At 31.4% G+C, this 14,807-nt stretch overlaps 1 protein-coding gene across 3 annotated transcripts in view; it reads right to left on the bottom strand.

Annotated features, from left to right (window-relative positions):
• Positions 1 to 109: 109 nt before the first annotated feature.
• Positions 110 to 14,807, bottom strand: part of LOC140675459 (protein FAM13A) — a 47,570-nt gene continuing 32,872 nt past the window's right edge. For all 3 annotated transcript variants that reach the window (XM_072909996.1, XM_072909997.1, XM_072909995.1), the window contains 7 exons: positions 4,515 to 4,685; positions 3,882 to 4,023; positions 2,563 to 2,796; positions 1,954 to 2,163; positions 1,022 to 1,672; positions 681 to 928; positions 110 to 459 (listed from right to left, as the gene is read on the bottom strand). In XM_072909996.1, coding sequence (XP_072766097.1) covers positions 246 to 459; positions 681 to 928; positions 1,022 to 1,672; positions 1,954 to 2,163; positions 2,563 to 2,796; positions 3,882 to 4,023; positions 4,515 to 4,685 — 1,870 coding nt within the window. In that variant the 3' untranslated portion in view covers positions 110 to 245. The remainder of the gene's footprint in view (positions 460 to 680; positions 929 to 1,021; positions 1,673 to 1,953; positions 2,164 to 2,562; positions 2,797 to 3,881; positions 4,024 to 4,514; positions 4,686 to 14,807) is intronic.

Below are 14,807 nucleotides of genomic sequence, written 5' to 3'. Positions count from 1 at the left end.
TTCTGGACAATAAATTCTCATTAAGTTGCTCCTTTTTTGCTTCAGAGAACGTTCGATTTAATTGCGTTTTCAGGCCTGTTAATTTGTGACGCAATTCATCATGCAAAAATTGCAGACAACGTGAATGAGCCGTATCGTGTATTTGCGATGCAGTTGTGTCTTGTTACAAACATTTAAAATCTGTTCAAAAGTTTGGACAGCATTGTTTTCAATCAGATCTTTGTTCTTGTAAATTAAATACTACGTCAAGCTTTCTTAGCTATGAGAGCGTCGATCAGTCTAAGTTTCGCTTTTGCTTGCTTGTAGGATTCGTACACGGTGGTTACTTGTGGCCCGCGATCCTCGCGTTGCATACGACGGCCTGCTCGGGCTTCAAATTGGGCTTCTAACTCTTTTAATGCTCTGCGAAGTCGCTTCTTTTCCTCTCGAGTAGCTTGTTGCTGTATTACTAATTCTTCTCTTAAAAGAGAAAAAAGATACTCAATAAAGAATGCTATAAATACATATCGATAGATTTTTGTTTAAGAAAAATTTCTATTTTAAAATCTTCAATAATAAACAGAATAAATCGAGGAAAAAAGTAATAAAAAATTTGAGATAATATAAAACTGAAATATGTAAAAAATATAAAATTCTTAATAACTGGCAATTTGGAAAATTTTATCTTAATCTAAACTTACTGAGGAAGAGCATGTAAACTTTCACCGACGCCGCGACTGCCTTCACTACTACTATGTTGACTATCGCTATCGGTTGGTAATTGATCCGTCGAATCGATACAATCCAAAATGCCTCGATGAGACATGTCAGGCTCGCTGGCTCTCCTATCAGCTTCCGCGGGATTTCCAGGTAGACTTGACGATGTAAAATCCATTGTTTCGTGCTCCAAAATCGTGGCCAGTTCCGACACACTGTCCTTATTTTTGCTCTGAAACAAGTATTATGAAATGTATATCTTAAAAGATTTTTCTGTGACACCAGTTTCAAATATATTTAATTAATAATAGTTTATCTTTCTTACCACGCCTGCTCTGATGAGAAGCCTCTTCAAGGTCCTGTATCGGTCGTATAATGGTCGCACGACTGCTCTATCTTCCTTCGAGACTGGTCTACCAAAAACGTTCTCGATATGAAGCAACGCTTTTTGCACGGCCGTTTTTTCATCCAGCAGTTGCTCGTAACTCAACTCTTCCATATTATCGGATCGATTGTACTTAATTCGTTTCTCACTGAGTTTCTTCTCTGCTTCTTTCACCATCTCTTCCATCGATGTTACTCGTGATTTCTCGTGGCCGTTGTTATTATTTATCGGACTGCTATTGGTATTTAGTCGATTATTGGCATTAGCCAGAAGCGCGCTTATCGGATCTTCCTTCAACAATTTGTGTTCCTTTCGTAACTTATTTAGCTCCGTACATAGCCGCTTGATGTCGCGATTACTCATTTTGTCAGAATGACTCGGTCGATAGCCGAAATTTTCCTCAAATTCGTCCTCATACTTCTTAATCTTCTTTTTCAGGCCGTTAATGTGTTTCGCCAAATTTTTGAGTCCCATTTCCGATGGATTAGGCGTGCTGGGTTGCATCTCTTCCTCGGAGTAAAATCTTCTAGGTAGCAACAACGAGTTCCTTGGCGAAAGCATGGCTTCCACTCGAGCATCCGCGGCTTCTTCCTATGAGAATAGATATATATATATATAACCGTTAATATGTATATAAAAAGATCCATATATAAAATTATTTAGCATATAAATTGTTGACCTTTTTTATTAATATATATCAGTAATTGTCTATATGTATATTTTTATACACATTTTCTTTACACATTCTTTATATATATTATATTTAATATTTTTATTTTAATTAATTAAAATTATATTTAACAGTTTATATACAATTTTATATAATTTTTTAATAATTATATGCAATTTATAATTAGTATCATAATACTTACGTTTCCTTCCAAGTGTTGAAAGCCCCAATTCGTCAAACTAGGATTATTTACATCCTCGTGATCGACGGTAGGTGGACGAGCAGGTGAGGGTGATCTGCTGGGCCCACTGCTCAACATCTCCAAGAAACTTTGAGCTGGCGACCCATTATGACTGTTAGGGCTTGGTGACACGTTGGAGATATACATACTTTCAGATTCTTCTTCATTTTCCTAGCAAGAAATAATAAAATTTTTTTATTTTTAAAAATAATATCAAATATAATTTATGATATATCTGCGACACATTAAATACTTAAAGTATAGCAAAAATGCTATCATCATAACATTGTATCATATTATTAAATTCTATTACAATTAAAAAATGTCACATACAGTATTTGATATTTTAATATAAAATCGATATAAACATAAGCCAAAATTTAATTATATCAACTTTTGGAATACGATTTTTTCAGAATATTGACATTTACTGCAATTCATTCGTGTTAGAATTAATTTTATCGTTGAAATTATTATCAATATATAGATACTATCGATTTATATACTTATTAAATTAGTTCTGAAGTTAATATTGACATTTGTGGCGAAAAATTTTATTGCCGTGCTTACTTTGCTGGAACTCTGATCCATATCCGGGACTCTGTGTACTCTTCTCCTACGCGCTTGTCTTCTGCCTCTCGGGGTGATGCTTCTGCTGAAGCGTTCGCTGCTTCTCAATCTCTCGGCGTCGCAATCATATTTTTCGGTCGCCACTACTACCTCGCACGGTGACGGTACCGATAACGATTTCTTTGATACAGGCGAAACGTTGGTTCTCTCGTGGAGCGGTAATCCACCGCATCTCTGCAATACAAACGAAACAATTAGTAATCAAGTTGAAATTTTATTTACGATTAATTTATAATTTAACCCTTAATGTACTAAACTATTTTTCATCATATAAAATAACTGAAGATATCTCATTTTAATACTTGAACTACAATATATAATTATATATATATATATATATATATGTATGTATATATATATATGTATATATATATATAAACAGAAGATTCCAATTAATAAAATGAGGTATACAAGAGCTTTAAAGAGTAAATGATTTAAGTACAAAAAAGGAATAAAGTCAAAATTTAAAAACCAAAACAAACGCAAAATTTAATATGTTAAAATATTACAAATTTTAAAAATATTAAAAATATATAAAACTAAGTTATAAAAACGTGACGAAAATTAAAGTCATAAAAAGAAATAAAACTAAAAAATTGCAAATAAATGGGAACAAGAAACACAAATTAAAAAAAAAAAAAATAAATATAAACATACAAAAATACAAAAGAAACGCATATTATAAAAAATTGAAATTAAAGCACAAACGTTTCAATTCATGGCTAGACTTTCTTCAGTGTCAAATTATATAGCGATAAATTAATAATAGTATATGATACGGATAAAATTAAATAAAAATATTTAAAAAAATTAGAAAACCTAATGTCATCTGTAAGTTAATACTAAAAAGTATTCTTCGCGTTTTTAACTTTGTATTTGTAATATTTTAATATATCAATTATTTTAATATATTATAGCTTGCTATTTTAATGTTTTTGTAAATTTGTAATATTTTAACATATTAAATTTTGCGTTCGTTTTGATTTTTAAATTTTGACTTTTTTTACTTATTTATACTTAAATCATTTGCTCCTTAAAACTCTTGTATAGCTAAATTGTACACTAATTAATAATGTTTTACAGTTTTTTTACAAATTTTATGCAATTTTTATAGGATGTGTAAATAACTAATAAAAACTTGTATTGTCAAAAAATATGTCTGGAATTATATAATATAAATTACTTAGAAATATATCACAAAAATATGAACATCTTGTTTTGTGACATTTTGGAAATTATTGCTGTAATTATATACTCACTACGCCGTGACCCATGTCTTGACCGAGCTGCGATAAAATGTGCAAATGTTCCTGGCTGTTAAAATCTTCGTGGCTACTCACACGTCTAATCGTATCTGCGACGTCGGTGGGGCTGTCAAGAACACGTTCTTCACTATTGCTCCTGAAAGACATAGTTGTCACATTCTATGCACAATTTTTTTTTACATATATCGTAAGATAGTGCTAATAAAAAATTCTCTCTCCATTTCTGCTTTTTTTACATTATGTATTATAGGAAGAGGATTTATATTAAATATTTATTGTTCATAATGCAAGTTTAACAAATGAGATCAATTAAATACTGTGAAACTTTGAATATTTTATCGGTCTTTTGTTGTATATGCCAACAATATTATATAATACTTTTAATAAGTATATAATTCATAAACATATAAGTTTATATATTCTGGAAAATCAAAATTTAAATTGTAAAATTAAATATTCTAATAATATATAATTGTGACATACAGTAATATTCATACCATGCAATTTATTTTTAATTTATTTTATCGATAATTTGATTCCAGATATTTTTAATAAAATATAATTAACACCTCAATGAGATTAAAATTTGTCAGAATTTATTACGTAATTGTTAAAATTCAATGTTACCTTATCAGCTTTCGTTCCTGGCAGCAAGATTCGCGACGTTCCTTGCGCTTACGCGGTTTCAGCGCGCAAAGCAGGGACGAACCCTCGGAGTCCTTCGACTCGTCCCTCGTATCCTTGCAAATCTTGCAGTCGCCGGCAGCTATCACGCCGTTCACTGTATTTTCACGGTTACTGAAGCCATACAGGGACAGAAAAGAAAAAAAGAAATTAGGTCAAATCGTAGAAACGAAGCACGACGGTCTTGACGTGTCAACCTTCAAATTTAATCGACAACTTTGACTCAGTCAATCGTGTAAAAGTGCAATTCGCGGATAGGAGTACGGAATTACTAGCAAGATATATGAGTACGTAATATTGAGTGATTAACATACAATAAAATCACGAATACGGAAAAGATTCGCGAATAATTGCTGGTGGTGATTAAAATGACATAATGACTCATATTTGTTCGGTTATCGGTATATACTGTGATTTTTCTGCATAGTTAAAATATTGCGTAAAGCTTTTCTGTTTTTCCTTCAGAGATGCATCCGTTAATGTCAAAACAGATGAAGTAATTTGTCACGTCTGTTGTAAAATAATAGACGTGCAATAATACTCAAAAAATGCGTCGTAACAAGATAATTATCGACAAGACACGTACAAAAAAATAATACAAGATACGTATGATAATTAGACTGATGCAGCAGGTGACCGTGTTTGTTTATTCGATCGAATAAGAATAAACGTAATAATTGCGAAACGATTCAAGTGTAAAGTTTTAATAAAGACGACTTAGCGCGCGTTTTCTTATCACTCTGAAACCGATGAATGGTTTCAACCGGTTCATAAATAGTTTATTCGCGTGCAAAAAATATCGAATCTACTCTTATCATTTTAATAACGCATCGCGCATTGCTTAATTGCAGTTCGAGTGTGTGCAAAAAGTAGTTAACTAAGAAATAATTTTCTCGTAATAATATATAAGATATAAAAAGAAAAAGATGCACGCGACTAATTGTATGCTATTAAATCATTATGCCACTGATAAAAGTCACATTTCCCGTTCTATAAAGTATGTGACACGGAATTATTAAATTGTTTTAATTTGGTGAAACAAATACAAGTCGCGTGATCTGAAAACCTTTACAATATTTATTCTCTTCAAAATCACCTCTATATATTTAAAATTAAACTTTATCTCGTCTAACATTAATTGTTGTGTAAGAAACATACATAAAATACATACATCCGCTTTAATGTACCAATTAATTTTTTATTCCAATTTATATAGACATTTTTCTCTGTGATAAGAAACTGCATAGAATATACTTGCTTTAATTCAGACATTCTTTTTCCAGAGGCAAAAAGCTTCATGCTTTATAAAAGTTTTCTCGCGTAGAAAGTATTATCGTTGTCAGCAAAATCTCGTTATCATCTTGAAAGTATAGTCAGGATTTAAGTTCACATCTCGTGAATCTAATCCTGTCACGTAATTATTTTTTCCCTTACGTGCAAAATTAAATTTGTTCGCCTTAGTTTGTAATCATTTTTTCTGTCATTATAAATGGCTATTATCGCCAATAAAAATGTTAACTTTTATTACACGATAATAGATACTGAATTTTGTACAATAATAATTTCTTTTGCCTGCTTCAGGTTGTCCTCGATGCCTAATTTGATGTTATATCACGAATCATGACCCGAGTAGTAGCACATAAATGAATCGCGAGGCGTAAATACTTTCATTATGAGTCAGCAGACCGCGTGATAACGCTTCTCTTCGTGCAGAAACGAAGCTTGCGGAAATAAAGGCGTGACGCAACGGCGTATGCTCTAATTTTTCTTGGTTCTTTCGGTAATAACACGCTTGTTTTGATCTTGATGGGAATTCAAATTTTTATGTTTCGTAAGTTTTTACAAATGTCAATTAATCTCTTCATAGACAAACTAAAAGTTCTATAAAAATATTATAATAATGTGCTATTGATGAAATAAAAAACTTTTATGTATATTTACAAATGTTCTTACTAATTTATATACTATAAAAAGAGAAATAAAATATTGCAACATAAAAAGAGATCTACTTAACACAATAATATGTATTTAATTAATTACTATTGCTAATTATAAAAAATTTTACGTATAAGTTTTTTTGGTATCAAGAAATAAAATTCAATTGCAATTATCTTCTCAAACAGATAGTGTTTACGTAGTATACACTCAGAAGTATTAAAGAGATATTTATAGCAATTCGTAAGAACTGTCAAGATAAAATCTATTATGAAGCGTACAAAATGATTAACGAGAATAGAAAATCTTGATCATCAGCCGGACTTGATTTCTTCAATTAGAAATGCTGAGACGAGTCATTGCGTCTCGCTTTTAAATTACACATTAGACTCTAAATATAAGTCTTCATGTATACATGTATATTATTTGCGAGGTCTATCAAGCGTTTGGAAAATTCCGTGCATGATGCTGCTACGCCGCTGGCCATTGCATCGCACTTTCTGCGACTGTGGACCGTACGAAAAGTTAATTGCAGGAATATCAATGCGAGAGAGACCAATTACACCGTTGTCCTCGTCGGTAACGCGCACCGTTAATTGCTGAACGATTTTATCTTTAATAAGGTACACCTAATTTGGTCAATGCTCACAAATGCCTTTAAGCTTGGACATTTACGCACACACAAATATGAATAGATATGATAATGTTACTAGAAAGCGATAGCAATCTTATGAATAATAATTTGTGGACAATAACAAATAAATAATTGTAATAATAAATATAATATAATTGTAATAATTGTGTGGATAAATAAAAAAAATTTGCAATTCATTATTACAATCGAATTGATATTATTTAGAGTAGAAATTAGTGTATTAATATAGAGCTCTCTTTCTTTTTTTCCTCTTTCAATCTTCTTATTCTCTTTACAAAATATCAAAAATAATTTAGGTCAATTATAAGTCGTAATTGTATTCTTCTTTTCGAAAAAATTTTGATAACATTTTTTATCTTGTGTTTATGTTCTCGCTAAATCCCTTAGTTCTTCCGCGAACAAAAATAGATTCTTTACTTTCCTACGAAAAGGATATACGCGACTAATTGATTGATCAGTAAATTGCATCGTGATTCATTGTGGTATTCTTCCGATCACGAGAGAATAAACGAAAGTACGTGACAAACGGGAGTACGTCGCTCACGATGATGCATCGTCATGTGCATAGATCTAATAAATTGCCGGGACTCGTACGAGATAATTCGATTAATTTGCCAGCGGGCGGTTAGAGCGACTTGTGAGTTTGCAAACTTTGTTGTCCGTAGATTAATGTCAATTAATATACATAAACGGGGACTCGTGACAGTATTTACTATGTACCAATGTATCTTTTCGAGAAATCTTGATGCAACTTATTTACCTTAAAAGAGCATAGATCCGCGCAATCTTTATCTCAAGATTAATGATGTATTAAAAACTAAAAAATATTGAAAAATTACGTAAAAAATAATAATAGTATATAAGTTTGTTGCAAAACTATAAAAATATTAAAATTTCGAAATATTTATAATTGTTTAAAAGTGTAACATTTTAATACAATATATATTTTAAAAAATAAATTTCTCTCCCATTTTTATTATTGCATTAAAGTTATTAAATAACGAATTATAATATTATCGAGAGAAGATTACAAAAATCAAACATACAAATTGTTTGCACACTTGCCTGTAACAGGACTTCTAAAAATAATGGATCATTTATCGCGTCAGTAATTGCCGCCGTCTATCGCTTACATAAGAATTTCCTGACGTGAGCGACATTAAGGTGCATAATAAGCGATGTGCGATCCAATCCAATGCAATTCCGCGTGGCGCTTATACTTGCATCATGGTTAATAAATTTCGATTAAGGGAGACGTGGAAATCTACTCTCTGCACGTTCCAGCACATTCTAACGAGACATGATGAGTTGACTCTTTCACGAATTACTGCGGATTACGGTGCTGTCTGACGAGATACATCATGCGATTAATTGCACTTTAACGCGTCGTGATACGAACAAGAAATACTAATTGTTCCTCTATTTGACATTGTAATTTCATAGAAAATAGAATCAGAAAATATTTAGAATTTTAATTATCTTACAGCTTAAATTAATTAAAAATTGAATCTAAAATCTGATATATCGGAAAATATGCGATTATGATATAAAGATAAAAATATTATGAAAACTATTCTCACATACAAAATGATAAAGTAAAAAAATCAAGACATAACATAATATTAAGAGTTTAGGAAATCAATTTTGCGCTGTTAAAATTAGAGATAAATATTACAAAGATTAAAAATTTTATACGAGATGTCAATTCATGCATAGAGTGTAAAAATTATTGATATTTCGATATAAAGTATCATAGCAGTTGTCTTTATAATAGAACGCGTGAGATTACTTCTTTTTAATTTTTATTCTTACTAGATGTTATGATAAACCATCTTTTAAACGCTATTAAAATTAAATACTACTTCATTTAATATGCGCGATAAGTTTATTGCACATGTTTTTTACAAATTGTCGAATGTCCTATAAAATTAGGTAGATACTTCACAAAGAATATCTTATAGCTTGAAACTATAGCATTCATAAAATATTGTAAAGTCAATTTTCTTACTTCTGCTTTAATGTAGCATAAAATTGATATCTTTTAAGATCGTAATAGGAATAAATAATATTTATTGATTCAAAGACAGATTTTGTATAATTTAAAGCCGTTACTTCTTCATAGAGAGAAACTCGCGACAAAATCTTAGAAAGTCTCTTATAATAACGATTTCAAGCCGAAGTAATCTCAATTTCCTATGTTTATTTCTAACGATGAAAGCGCGCAATAGATGTATGTAACCTCTCTGCATTCGTAATATTGAGAATTGAATACACCGAAACGATTTCAAATCCCCTCGGCTCGTATTACTTTGCTTCCGATTGCCTCGTGATTGCTCTCGATTCACGAGAGCGCATAAGATAAACCGGAGCGGATTGCGACGAGGCAACATCATCGCATGGAATTATCATTACGCAAAATTATATTAAATGTGCAACTCACGGGTACGTGGGTCCCCCGCTGTCGCATGTCGTGCTCATGTAATCGCGAGCACCAACTTTCTTTTCCAACGACGGGACACAACGATCGACGAAGCGAAGACGAGTCTCTCAATGATTCGATGAAACATTTATGTGCGCTCGCACGTGAGACTATACACAGGTGAAAAGATAGACCGGACAGACAGAGATGCACACACGAGCGATGATGATGATGATGATGATGCTAATCCGATCGTATGTACGATCAGGAAGAAGGACGACGATCGCGACGAATAATGTGCACCTTGATTGACCAGGTAATGCCTCTATCTTTACTTCAGCGCTTTCCCTTGGAGGAACGCACTCTCTTATAATCGAGAATAGCGGCTCTTATGACTTTTCCGCTTGTCGACAGTCTGCCAGCAACTGCATAGTAACACAGAAAGAACGAGTAAAGCACCGCCTTTACATGCCGGTCGATATCGCTATGCGATTATTTAGTCACTGACATTCCGCCGATGACGTCTGCAGCTGTCAATACAGAGTGATTTGTCTATAGTCCAACTAACTCGTCAATTGATTTTAACTTTCGAATAGATGACTGAATTGAAGCATCAATGGTACAATGACACAGAACTTAACCGAAGTTTTGATGTAAACATGATAGCTAGATAGAAATAAGTTTTCTCTGAATTGAAAGAAACTCTGTCTCTACCAAGTTTAATGGCATTGGAGAATTTATATAAATACAAATATAAAAATATTTTATTTTCACATCAGCGTAAAATTATTTAACACAAGATAGTTTTAATAATCATCGAAAATTATTTACTTGTGCATAATCAAAAATTTGAATAAAATCGACTCTATGCGAATTATTCATCATCAATTAGCAATGACATTGCAATAATATCGATTGTATGAATGTTGTAACCGCGAGAATAGTGCTATAAATGTTATGCTCAAAACTGCTTTTGAAATTCAAAAATAAATTCATCTCCTTCTTTACTTTTATAATCAACATAATAACAAACATAAATTACAATAATTTTCCCCAAAAATCTCATTATCAAATTAATCACGGAATCCTGGAAATCGTTACTCCAAAATACATAAGAATGTCTCAAAAACCTCAATTTTAAGATTTTAACTTCTGACTAAATAAAGTCAATTTTGACTCTTAAAATATACTATACATATATAAAAATGCTTATACATATACACACATACAAATGTTTATTAACTTCCGTTATTTTAATTTTTAAGCAATTTAATACTGACGCCGGATCGATGCAAATCACTCGATCAAACTCGTAGTAACAAACAAATAGATTGTAACTATATTAAACTTAATTATCCGAACTATAATCTTACCCGTAATACAGCCGGACAAAAAAATTCGATCAACCAGATTTCTCGGGAGTGTTTTTGTAATCGTGGATAAGTTTCGCCGACTCTTTAATTAACGATCTTCTTAACGATCTTACAACGAGCGCGATTAACTAGATCAGAAAATCATCACGTCAGATTTTTATATTGCACTGTTTGACATTTACGTTTTTTCAGTCTGTTTCTTACATCGAAGAGAGAAGAGGAAAGTATAGACAAGAACGATTTTCGCGTTTAGTATTTTCACGTTCACGGACACGCCGACTTCTCTCTCTCTCTCTCTCTCTCTCTCTCTCTCTCTCTCTCTCTCTCTCTCTCTCTCTCTCGTGTAATGTATACGCGATGCTGGCGAAAAACCGACTGCGCCGCTATGCCGCTCGGGTCCTCGTATCTATACTCCTTCGCGCGTATGCGCGCCGTCGCGTCGCCCTGTGCGTGCACGTGACAGAGCGTTCCGCGCACGCGGATATTACAACATTCAATCGCAGATGAATTCGGAACCAATCTTAGATTAATTGGACCAATCAACTCAGAAAATAAAAGATTGTAATAAATATCATATAAGCTTTCGTATTACGTAATATACTGTATATTGTATGTAACATAGTTTTTTCATTTTTTTTTTCTTTGGAACTAAATTTTTATAGATTTACTTGTATAAAAAAGAATATAAAAAGTTGCTTGTCGCGAAGATTATTATATATTATTTGGTTTATCAATTAATCATTTTCAAATATTAACAAGTTGAGTTGAACTAAAGAAAATAACGATAAATCTGAAATTGCGCGAAAAATAAGACGCCTTTTTGGATATCACATTGCAGAACTATGGAATTCTTTCGTGAGATGCATATCATAATGAATTTTGACGATAGATTATATTTATATTATAAAATCGTGAAGAAAACCGATGTCCTTCTTCTTTTTATGGCTGGTTAACAGGCCAAGTTGTAGTAGTTTCCTACACGCGTGCAATGTGTATGCATTGAGAGAAACACAAATGTCTCGAAACCGGTTTTCGAAGCTCGTCTCCGGTTGCTACAAGCTTTATGGCCCAATGAAAGCAAGTCTCGAGAATCTTAATGCACCACCTTCGATACTGCGCATGAGAAGCTCGAAGCTTGGACGTCGATGTGGATGCATTTTTTTACTTTTCCCAAAACATTGAATATTCTTTAAAAAAATTCAAGAATAAAATTATTACCTTTTATATAAAAAAAATACAATAATGAATTATAAAATCAATTTTATAAGACCATATTATTGGAGTTATATATTATATTATTAATGGAGTATTTTCTCAGTTTTGTATTTATAAAATTATATAATATTAGAGTTATCTCTTCTTAGTGCATGAATAAAATTCATTAGAACATAAAATATTAAGTATATAATCACATTATTCCTGTAAAATATGAAAAATATGTCTTTACACGTTTCTGCATAATAAAAGATTTTTTTATATATAGTTTCTTTAAATATATTATCTAAATTCTATTCCAAATAGTATCGTTTAAATAAAAAAAGATCTATTTGACATGTAAAAATTAGGATATTTATTGCATAATGTACAAGAGAACTATATAAATTGGGTTTTATGTCAATCAATCATTCGTAACAATGCGCCAGTTTATTATTTATTCACAGTCAGTCAATCAAGAATTTTCAATTCTCAATTTGGATACGGCGCATTTGTATTATTAGAGATAGATGAAAAATACATAGATTGAATGTCGTGAAGCGACCGAATTATTTCCTTCTGTGAAATTACGTTGTAAAATTACTTCATTTGAATAAATGCTCGAACGAAGAAAAGAAAGATGCAATTGCAAACTCATCGCGGCGAGTCTGGCAGTTCAAAAGAAGAGCAAGCTCGTTTACGTCAATCATTTGCAAGCATGTATGTAAATAGGTAATTCTATATGTATTCAATATGTATAATTATCGGTTTACGACAAAATAATTATACAATCGGACATTTGCTATGCCAACTGGCAATATCTTTAGAAATTTTCAGTGATACAAATATGATCAAGTGCGAACAAAATTTAACAGTATAGTGCTACGATTTAATAACGAATTTATACAAATGAATACTCTGTCATATCTGTGAAATTAATCTTTCCAAATAATCTTATTCTATTTTCCGTAATAAAAATTTAAAATAATGCGATATTATAATAATAGTGTAAAATGTTGAAAAAGAATTTTTCAGACATCAAAATTATGAAAAATCTGTCAAGTAGAAAGTTACCTAGATACATTGTACACATTTATCAAAAATGAAATTAATTAAATTAAAAATATTAATTTGTAATTAATTTAATTCGAAAAATTTAATTTAATTTAATTTAAAATAGCAATTGTAAGTATTTTCTTAAGACTTTTTTCTGACTGTGTACAGAGTCGTATGTTAACATCATTTAATGACTAAATATTTATTTTGATTTAAACTAAAATGTGTTAATACAAATGCTGATAAAGTACTTAAACAATGATTGAAGACTATAAAAAACTAATACCCTTAGATTAATTAAATAAAATATATCGCGTATATAATCTCCTTCATTCGATTAGCGTGACATACACACACTTTTCCAAATTAAATTAAATATTTTAAATGCATTTAAGACTTTGTATAGAGAAAGATTCTCATTGGACTATTATTTTATTATGTATTCACTTGTAGAGCTAATTTTTTTCGATTACAATTAATAAATATGCCAAATCGTTATTAATTTACTATTTTTTGTTACTTTTCAAAGACATACATATAAGATGAAATCGCGAACGATATGTCGCAAGAGTTGCCGGAAGGACGAGTCACCTTAACGATGCAGCGCTCGTTTTAGCACGTTTATGCGACATGTACACGGTATGCGTATAATTCGTAACCTTAGTAGTGCTCGTCGTGCCGAATGCGATCATTATGTCTGTATGTTTCGCGATCGCGCGCATTCGGTATCCTTGACGTCAATGGCTCTATTTTCGGACGTCGTCGGCGTACATTTAGCGTCGAGCGTAAGTCGTAAAATCTACAACAACGATTGAATGTGAACAAGTTGTGTATTCATAATTAAATTGTTTAATAGAGTTTTCTTTGTCTGTCAGAAGAATCTCTTTAAACTATAAAAGTAATTCCAGATGTGTCGAGAGTAATTAGTTCTTTAGCTCGAATCAGATATAAATCGATATTTTTCAAATATATATTATGTAATAAAAAGTTATTTGTTATATTATTTAATATGACAAAATTTATTAAACGTTAATTTAATAACTTTTTTTGTTTGAAACTCTATCTGTGACAAAGCAGTTTATTACTATTCATATATTCAACATATAAAGTTATATATGTTGAATAATATTAACCAAATAATACTGTTTTGCTGCAAGAAATACAAACTGTTTTCTTATTTATATGACAACGATAATGCGCTAATTACAAGACGAAAGCCACTGAAAGAACTTTGACTTTTTTTATCGCTTGCAAGGACACGAGAAATAATCGTAAATTTGCGGCTAATAAAAAAAAAACGCCACTGATGAAAAAGAAGAAACATGCATGTTGCAGTTAAACTTCGCGTCATCTGAATATAAAACGAATTATTTTTGCAGGTTTGAAAAGTCAGCGTATCCAAACAAATCGAAAAAAAAAAAATCTGTATTTTGATTACGTGATCAACAATCGCACATTTCGAACTTTGCAATAAGTTAATCTCTGACATTTTTGAAAAAAATGGAACGAGTGTGACAGATCCAAAATAGTACATCAATATTCTGATCTCTCTCTGTAGTCCTTCGATTTCTCTCTATATAGTTTCGAACGATTGAAACGAGCGG

This window comes from Anoplolepis gracilipes, chromosome 17 (assembly GCF_047496725.1).
Source record: "Anoplolepis gracilipes chromosome 17, ASM4749672v1, whole genome shotgun sequence".
In the NCBI taxonomy this organism is placed as follows: Eukaryota; Metazoa; Arthropoda; class Insecta; order Hymenoptera; family Formicidae; genus Anoplolepis; species Anoplolepis gracilipes.
Note: the sequence above shows the minus strand (reverse complement) of the source record. Positions and strands in the feature narration are given on the sequence as shown.